Genomic DNA, 9,868 nt, shown 5'->3' with positions numbered 1-9,868 from the left:
TTTGGGATATTATAACCGTTCCAATATCAATCGAACCGGTACCATCCAAACACAATTAGTACCGGCACTAGTACAAGCCAAAAATGGAAAGGCTCGGGGGTGAAGGAATTGTATGTTTTGTGACAATTTACTAGGGTTATCCGTTAAACACCACCTAACCAAGTGTCACTTAGCCTCTTGCACATTCCAATTCTAATAAAATTCCAAAGAAATAAATAAAAAACTTTTGTTTATCCAACTAAAATTCCACATGTTACAACTGGTACTAGGATAACAAAACTAGTCCTTGTACTAGTACCGGTACATGTATTGCTTTTTCATGTTTACAGTATCAGTCTCTTTTGACTTTATATTTTTTAAAAATTCAATGACATACCAAATAAGAAAACCGTTACAATATTTTTATCTCGACTTTTAACTTTAACCCAGTGACTATCAATAAAAGGAGGGGTAGGTTTAGCAACGCTCACAACTTTCTAACACTCTAAAAATTGACCACCACATTGCACGGAAACAGAGGCGACTGATTCGCCGTCATTTCCGGCTTCCTTCATACCGGAGGTCCGTCACTCACCTCACAAATCTATATGCCGTTATGGAACCAATCCGAGTCAAGCAAGAAATCATAAAACAACAACAATTAACTAATAACAACAACAAAAGCAATGCTGAAGAATCCTCTAAACGTAAGAAGAAGAAGTCAGAGGCTCCGGTCATTGACCTCGATAACTCCGACGACGATTCTTTCAGCTCCGGTAACAATAAGAGGTCTAGGGTTTCCGATGATGATACGAGGAAGAAATCGAACAACGACGTTGTTCTGCCAGCTGGGTTTCTTGATCCATTGCCGCCCAAGGATGTTACGCCCAGCTGTCGGAATTTTTGGAAGGCTGGTGATTTCGATGAGGCTTCTGATGCTAATTGGGATACGTCCTCTGGTTAGTAATAATAATGTGGATTCCATTGAACATTTAGTGTTATTATTCAATTGAATATATGATGATCACATTAGCTACTTCTGATTTTGAGTCTTTCTAGGGTTTCTAAGATGCTTTGCTTTAAACCCTTTAAATTTTATCTTAATTTTCATATTTTCCCCAATTGTTTTTTCTAGGGCTGTCGTGACATGTCGGACACGACACAATAAGACACGGCACGATAACTAATCGTGTAATTTTTCCAAGCACAAACACGAACCTGTTTAGTAACAGGTTAATCTGTTAAGACTTGCTAAAGGACATGTTTAAAGACACAATGAATATTACACGTGTAACGAAACCAAAATTTTCAAAATGAGCATAATAGTCTTGATTAATAGATAATTCATAACGTATTTGAAACAAAAAACCACAAATCCATAACATACTTGAAACAAAAGACGATTAATCCATAACATACTTTAAACGAAAAACCATATAAGTAAATCTCAACATCCATAAAAAATATAATATCGGGTTCAGACGGGCATTAGTGTAATGTCGTTTGTAAGTATGACTTTAGGTTAAGACTTTAGGAGTGTATATATATTTATTTTTATAAAATAAAAAAAAATACACAGGGTACTAACATGTCAGCAGGTCTTTATTCCGTTAGGACACGGATTTAAACATGTCTTAAACAGGTCGACCTGTTTAAGACATGAAACCTGTTAAACTTAAACCCAAACCTGTTAAAATCCGTGTCGTGTTGTGTTAATAGGTTTGTGCCATAAATTGACAGCCCTAGTTTTTTCACAGTTTGTTGCCCGTTTACATGCCACTTTTATTGTAATTTTTTTGAGTTTAACAATGAAAACTGGGCTTTAAGAAAAAGAATTTAAAAAATTAAACCTTGAATTTTCATGTTAATTTCCATATTTCCCCCAATTTCTTTTGCGCGTTGTAGCTTTTGTCTGGTGAGTAACAATATGGGCTGAACTTACGTTTAAATCTTATAACCTGGAATCGTGTTATAGTTAATGGCAATCATAAGAATTAAAGATGTTACAAGTGAATATATGACGATCACAATATTCATTTCCGATAACTAGTTCCGGTTTTAGCAGAACTTTATTCGATTTTGAGTGTTTTCAGGGTTTCATAACGAAAAGTGAAAGGTTAAATATGCTTTGATATAAACCTTTAGTTTTCATGTGCTAAATCTGTAGTTTTCATATGACAGGTGGCATGGATCATGTAAGGGTTCATCCTAGGTTTCTACATTCTAATGCAACTAGCCATAAATGGGTTCTTGGTGGTAAGTTGGATACTTGGTGTATATTTTTATTTACTTTCATTGTTTGCAGACTTATGGATTGTTGTGTTTGTATGCTCGTCTAGCTTTTGCGGAAATTTTGGATAATTCTCTTGACGAGGTAAATTTCGTAATTCTGTTTATTATACTCATTACTCAAACTCGATTGAATTCTTGATACATGTTACGTGTATGTTATTCTTTTCAGTGTTGTAATGGTGCTACTTATGTCAACATTGATATGCTCAGAAACAAGAAGGATGGAAATAGAATGTTGCTAATTGAAGGTATTTGAATTAATTATATGTTATGGCTGAGACTAAACAAAGCTTGAACGAAAGGCTAGAGGAGTGGCGTGTAGCTTTAGAGGATAAAGGTTTAAGAATTAGTCATTCTAAGACAGAGTACCTTTGTTGTGACTTCAGTGGTGTTGGTGATAGCGAGGACACCCAGATCACTATCGAGGACCAGGTGGTTCCGCAGATAACGAAGTTTAAATATCTAGGATCGTTTGTCCAAAGCAATGGAGAGATAGACAGTGACATAACCCACCGCATACAAGCTGGATGGTGTAGGTGGAAAGCAGCCATTGGGGTTTTGTGCGACAAGCGGTTCCCATCTAAATTAAAGGGGAAATTCTATAGACTCGCAGTTAGACCTGCAATGTTGTATGGAACAGACTGTTGGGCCATCAAGAAGACACGGGAGCGCAGGATGGAGGTGGCAGAGATGAGGATGCTGAGGTGGATGTGCGGACACACTAGATTAGATACGATTAGAAATGAGGTCTTTAGGGAAAGATTAGGAATAGTTAGCATATCAGAGAAAATAAAGGAAGGGAGATTGAGATGGTTTGGGCATGTGAAGAGGAGACCGACAACAGCGCCAGTTAGAGTAGTGGAAGCCTTCATTGTGGAAGGAAAGAGGAGTAGAGGCAGACCTAAATTGACTTGGGATGAGAGAATTAGACATGACTTGACAGAGTTGCACCTCTCTGAGGACATGGTCCAGGATAGAGATTCATGGAGACGTAGGATTAAGGTTAGCGACTTCTAGGGGAAGGCACCTAGTTAGCTTAGCTTTCTATTTAGGGTCTAGTTGGCTAGTCTTGATCCTTGTTGTTTATGAATATTTTTTTGTTTTGATGCTGCTTTTTGTTTCTTATGCCCTTTTCTTAGTAGGTTACAGATTCCTTGCTTTTTTGGTAGTTTGTTATCTATGTATTGCTAAGTGTCTTTTGCTTGTAGGATGTATGTTTACTATGATTACCTGTATGTAGCTTTATGAGTCGGGGGTCTCTCTGGAAGCAGCCTCTCTATTCTCTCGGATAGAGGAAAGACTTGCCTACATCCCACCCTGCCCTGACCCTACCGATAGCGTGCTATGCGGTGGGATATACAGGGCTTGATTGATTGATTGATTATGGTTGACCTGATTTCCTTTGGTGTTAACTGTTTGTGCTGCTATTTACATTAGATAATGGTGGTGGGATGGATCCTGATAAGATGAGGCAATGTATGTCACTCGGGTATTCTTTGAAAAGCAAGGTTGCCGACACTATTGGACAATGTAAGTGACATTATCCTAAATTTGATTAAAAGAAGCACGCTGGCGTTTATGTTTATACATCTTTTCTGTTATTTATGTTTTATAGATGGTAATGGTTTCAAGACAAGTTCCATGAGGCTTGGGGCTGATGTTATTGTTTTTTCACGATGCGCTGCAAAAGATGGAAAAAGGTTGGTAATTTCTATATATTATAAATGAATATTTATACTTTAAATATCACTAATTTATAGTTACCACAATCGTGGATACACATTCTTAGCAGTTTTATTTGTCTTGCAGGTCTACACAGAGCATTGGACTCTTGTCGTACACGTTTCTAAGAAGCACAGGAAAGGAAGATATAGTAGTTCCCATGGTAATTTTGTTAAATACCCTAAGTTTGTTTATTATTAGCTAAATTGTAAAAATACAGAGATTATCAATTCTTGGTATACATTGATGCTCCAAGAAAGGTAAACTGGTTGCAACTTAAAATAAATATTAGCAATTTGATGTTGCTGTAAGCATGTAAACAAACCAAACGTTCAGTGAATCGTTCGGCTGGAAGTTCGTTTATTTAATAATCATGTTAGATTGGTTGTTTGGTTAAAGTTAAATGGATGAACACGAACATGCCCCGCTCCTGTTTGGTTTGTTTACAGGCCTTGATGTTAAGTCTTATTCAACTACAATTTTGGAACATATATTAATATATCATCCATCTTTTTAACAATCGGCTCATCTTATTTCTGTTGATTGCAATTTAAAAGCTTGATTATGTAAAAGATGGTGGTGAATGGAAGAAAATTATTCGGTCATCACCTGGTGACTGGAATATGAATCTTGAGGCAGTCACTCATTGGTCTCCATTTTTATGTGAAGCAGATCTTCTGAAACAGGTAAATAATATTCTTTATTTTCTGTGTTTTTTTGCTTTGTTCAGTCTACATGTTAAATTTTTTTAATAATATCTTATATGTTATTAATTTTTTTTACCTTTTCATTTGTAGTTTGATCATATGAAGGGTCAGGGCACACGCATAATTATTTACAATCTATGGGAAGATGATCAAGGACAGTTGGAACTTGATTTTGATGCTGATGAAGAAGTTTGACTTTCTATATTTTGTTAATGGTACATGGTTTATTTTTTACTCGTATTAATTTACATTTAATGCATTTTTTATGAAGGATATTCAAATAAGAGGTGTTAATCGAGATGAGAAGAATATACAAATGGCCCAGAAGTACCCAAACTCTAGACACTTTCTTACATATCGTCATTCACTGAGAGTAAGTTTTTATAGCTGCTAATAATCATATTCATTAATCGACGTGCAGTTTTTTGGTTATGTAAACAAGCCGAACGTTTAGTGAACTGTTTGGTATGCGGTTAATATCGACGATATATAGGGGGAATATCGGTGATATATCGGTTTAAATATCGGTCAGAATAGATATTCGGAGATATTGACCAATATTTTGGATGCCTTGGTTGATGTGGACTCGGAGGAAGATTTCACGGCTTAAAATTAGATCATGTTTCAAATATTGACACTTTTTGAGTTTTCTACTTTTGATATTACTATTAATGTTATTTATGTTTACCTTTTTATACATGTATATATATAAATTCTGCATGTTATTAACATTATCGGTATCCCACCGCGATAACCAATATCTCAAATATCGGTCCTTGACCGATATACAAGTTTTTATCGCATTAATTGCATTTGTTTATTTAATAAACAAACAAACATGAACAAATATATGTGTTCCTGTAATTAAATGTACCAACATGAACGCATGTCTCGTCCGTTCGTGAAACTACGTTCATTTATGGTCGGTCATTTACGTGCATTAATGTTTGTTAGGTTATGCTTATTTAAGTTATTTCATCTATGTTGGTTTATATGTTCATTTAAACTATTTAGGCCCATTACGATTTGGTTAGTTTTATGAAATTAAAGTATCGCCTCTTAACATTTAGTCTTGTTTCATTATAGTTTTAGCGCCACATGTTGACGTTTATTTTTACTTGTAACTGGTGCTCACTTGGTTATGTTTATTTATATATTTGTTCGTTTGTGTTCGTTACCTTTGTGAAACGTTTGTTCATACCATTTAACGAATGAACATAATGAACACACTCATTTCTTTAACAAGTGTACATCAACAAGAAAACCTTGTTCATTTAACTGTTCATGTTTGTTTGTTTATTTGATTAAAGTTAAACAAACAACAGTATGTTTACAAGCCTGTGAGTAACGGGTCAAAATGGGTTTGTCAGAATATGTAATTGTTAAGTTAAATGGGTCAGGTTGAGTGGCAAACAGTTTTTAATTCTTTTTCTTCTTTTTTACAAATAATTAATGCGTTAAACATCACTGAAAAAACTGTATTACTTGACTATTAATATAGTTATTTTGGATAAAGTGATAAGAGGCTGGAAGAGCCAACTTTACTGTATGCACAAAGATTTCCACCGTTCTCATCTAAAATGAGCTTATTATTTAAGTATTAAGTAAATATTTGTATTCTTTTGATTACAACCATCATGAATCTGGATTTTAGTTTAATTATGAACCCATTATACTTTCCTTTTCAGAGTTACGCATCCATTCTTTATCTAAGAATTCCACCTGGATTCCGGATGATTCTTCGTGGAAAAGACGTTCAGCATCACAATATAGTAAATGATATGATGATGACAACCGAGGTCACATATCGTCCCCAGCCCGGTGTTGATAAACTTTCTCAGGATTCAAGTGTAATGTTTTCTTCTTGTTTAATAAACTAGGTTGTAGCTTATGCTTTATTCTATTTTTTATAATTAGTGTCTGTTGTTTTTTGTAATTAACAGATAGTTGCAATAGTTACCATGGGATTCGTCAAAGATGCTAAATCTCATATTGATGTTCAAGGATACAATGTTTATCATAAAAATCGGTTAATTAAGGTTTGAATGTTTTTCCTCTAATGGGTCACTCAAGTTTTCTGACCACAAATATTAAAATTATGTTACACTGCTTATTTTTATTTTACAGCCATTTTGGAGACTCTGGAATAGTACTGGAAGTGATGGTCGTGGAGTAATAGGTCAGATTTCTTTCCTAATTTGGTGGCTTTATGATATAAGAAACATCTGTTTTTTTGTGATTTTTATTTTATTTTTTTATGCTGTCAATTAGGTGTGTTGGAGGCTAATTTTGTGGAACCAGCTCATGATAAACAAGGTTTTGAACGCACCATTGTTCTTTCAAGACTTGAAACACGTCTTATACAGATGCAAAAGACATACTGGTATGCTATATATTATTATGTACATTTGTAATGTATTATCTCTACTGGGTCATACGCCTTTTTTGCCACCTTTTAACAATATGAAACCAATAATACGTTATCACCTTTTGATTCAGGCGTACTTACTGCCATAAAATTGGATATGCTCCACGAGTCGGTAGAAACAGCATGGATGATAGAGGTACATGATAATTTAAATTCATTTTCAATCTTTTTTAAAATCAGTTTCTCGATCTTTATATTTTTTATTGTTATTACAGAAACTTCTCCCGACTTTTCCCGTGAAACTTCTAGAAAGAAGAAAACTGCATCAACACCACCAGGTTCTCTTTCCAAGAAGCATCAGAAACCAGGACCAAGTTTACAAAAGTCAACACCTTTTACTGGGAATCTCCATGATGATGACCCGCAAACTACCTCAAATTTGAGACATGCAGATAACAGTTTTTATAAAGAGAAATCGGCTAATACTTTTACCCCAAAGGATCTTTCTTCTAATATGCAAATTGTCACACACACTCAGTCAAGGGTAAGTTTGTCACTTCATATCAGAGGGTAGGGTGTAAACAAGCCTATTGGTTATATAATTTTATTTGATTGGTAGTTTCAGAATGTTTTTGAAGATGCAAGCACACTTGATTTAACTCAGTTGTTGGAAGAAAACCGCCGATTAAAAGAGAGGTATGTCACTTTTATTCTAATACACATGTACATAATAAAAAATATATTGTAAGCACCTATAACCTAATTTATAAATCTGTTGTTGTTCTTGTTAGGTTGGAAATGCCGGATGAAGATATCTTAGGCGATCTTCTTCATGATTTAGAAAGAGAAAGAAATCGTCGCAAGGCTCTTGAAGCTCAGGTATTTCATTAAAAGATAAAACCTTTTTATAACAGTATAGGAGTAATATAAATTTACCTATTTTGGCTATTTATCTTAGAGTAACATAGTCTATGAGATCTTAATTTCATTTTACAAAATGCCTCCTTTATTCTTGTACAAAAGGTCATTTTTGTCATATGACATCACAAATTACGTTACCTATGTATATTTCGATCAAACTTAGTTTGGTTATGATTTTTAATCAGATTGAGGAATTAAAGGGAAAATGTGAGAATCTCAACAAGGAACAAGAAATTGCAATAGACACATTTGCAGCGCAAAGAGAGAGACGCGATATCGAGGAAGAGGCTTTAAGAAAGAAGTTGAAGGTATGTTTTTCTGCAATGATGATGTGGCTATACCAACTCGTTTATGTATAGTTAATAAGCAAGTTGATTAAGACATGTAGTTGAGGTTCAAACAGGTAAATTGAGAAAAGTCAGCTAAAAAGAAAACGAGTTAAATGGTTCATGTTTCACAAAGTTGCTTATAGAAAATAAAGGTGTAAACAAGCCGAGCCAGTGCTTGGCTAGCTCAAGCTCGGCTTGTTTAACTTACGAGACGCACTGCTTCAAGCTTTATCTTTTAAAGCTCAAGTTCGGCTCTTTTAACTTACGAGGCGCACTGTTTCGAGCTTTATATTTTAGCTCAAGCTCGGCTCGTTTATTAATTATCAATAATGTAATGTAATTGTACATTTATAATTATTTTATATATATTTGCAGGAGGCAACAACTGTGATCCAAGATTTAGTTGAACGAGTGAAACAATTAGAGTTAGAGAAGGTGAAAAGCCGCAACTGGAGCGTAGTCTAAAAAATTGACCGACTGTTTGTTAGATTTGGTTATAAAATCGTAAATAATAATTAGGATTATAATTTGGTGTTGGTGCCAGGTTTTGGATTTAGAATAAGAGGATCTATGTGGATGTAGATATATACTTTTTAAGCAAAGGCTTAGTATATCGAAGTTTAACAAAAGGTTGGAATTTTTGTTTGTTAGTTTTTGTTTTTTTCCACATGATTTGGCAGATTTGCTAAGAGGTGCACTCTATTTAACTCATAAAGTTGAGGTTACTCAAATGATGAATTAATCTTGGGAAAACACTATAAAATAGTAACCAAGTTTCAAGTTTGTTTCAATTAAGTTACTTATATAAGGTTCACTATACCTTAGATAACATAAAATGTCCTCACCTGTAAACGTACTCTCATATAAGTTCCCTTAAAGAAATAGAGAGCATGAATTTGGAAAACTAGGGGTGTTGACGCTACTAAAGAGCTTTTGGCCTAGTGGTATTCACAAGTTTTGTAAAATGGTGGCCCTTTCTAAGAGGTTGTGCCGTGGCCCGTGGGGGTTCAAGTTCTGGCGTGAATATTGGAATAATATTAGAAGTAGATTATATTGTTGTCAAAAGAAAAACATGTGTGGGCTGAGGGAAACATACAACCTAGGTTAGAGCACATACTAACCAAATAGGACCTTCACACTAAGTTCCTTCTATCCGAGGTGAGTCGGACCTAAACGGCAACATGTAAACTTTCGTAAATTGTATTTTAAAGATACTTCAAACATTTAAGCTCCTTACATCAACATATGAAATGTAATATAAGTGCCCCCATCAAACGCTTCTCATTGAATCTACATTCACTACTCACTACTCTCCTATACTTGATCTTAAACAACACTTCTTGCTAACGAGCTTCTGCATTGAAACTCCTCCTAGATCAACAATTCCTGTATAATCTGACCTTAGATAAACTATTGTGATCTATCGACCATCTCACATCCTTTGGATTTACTTATATGCTTTATTATAGACATGTTCATCTTCTTTCGAATTCTTTGTGTTGCAGCTTGAATTCAAATGTAACATCATTTCTTACTCATATTTCCATCTA

General features: G+C 34.6%; 1 protein-coding gene across 1 annotated transcript; it reads left to right on the top strand.

The window, feature by feature from the left end:
• The first annotated feature begins 543 nt into the window (after window positions 1–543).
• Window positions 544–8,959, top strand: LOC143600279 (protein MICRORCHIDIA 7-like). Its single transcript, XM_077078015.1, has 20 exons — window positions 544–938; window positions 2,161–2,235; window positions 2,319–2,353; window positions 2,441–2,519; window positions 3,709–3,801; window positions 3,887–3,971; window positions 4,081–4,156; window positions 4,551–4,679; window positions 4,791–4,889; window positions 4,972–5,073; window positions 6,389–6,550; window positions 6,644–6,739; window positions 6,828–6,879; window positions 6,972–7,083; window positions 7,200–7,264; window positions 7,344–7,612; window positions 7,688–7,764; window positions 7,860–7,947; window positions 8,175–8,297; window positions 8,694–8,959. Exons 1-20 carry the CDS (start codon window positions 596–598, stop codon window positions 8,781–8,783), a joined length of 2,250 nt encoding a protein of 749 aa, XP_076934130.1. The 5' UTR covers window positions 544–595; the 3' UTR covers window positions 8,784–8,959.
• Window positions 8,960–9,868: the final 909 nt, after the last annotated feature.

The sequence above is a fragment of the Bidens hawaiensis genome, unplaced genomic scaffold (assembly GCF_021521415.1).
Source record: "Bidens hawaiensis isolate Kalapana, Puna unplaced genomic scaffold, B.hawaiensis_p1.1 tig00053891_1, whole genome shotgun sequence".
NCBI lineage: Eukaryota > Viridiplantae > Streptophyta > Magnoliopsida > Asterales > Asteraceae > Bidens > Bidens hawaiensis.
Note: the sequence above shows the minus strand (reverse complement) of the source record. Positions and strands in the feature narration are given on the sequence as shown.

Coding starts and splice junctions, on each gene's coding strand:
- LOC143600279 (XM_077078015.1), top strand. CDS start 596: ATGGAACCAATCCGAGTCAAGCAAGAAATCATAAAACAACAACAATTA. Junction 939..2,160: donor TAATTGGGATACGTCCTCTG/GTTAGTAATAAT, acceptor TTCATATGACAG/GTGGCATGGATCATGTAAGG. Junction 6,880..6,971: donor TGATGGTCGTGGAGTAATAG/GTCAGATTTCTT, acceptor GCTGTCAATTAG/GTGTGTTGGAGGCTAATTTT.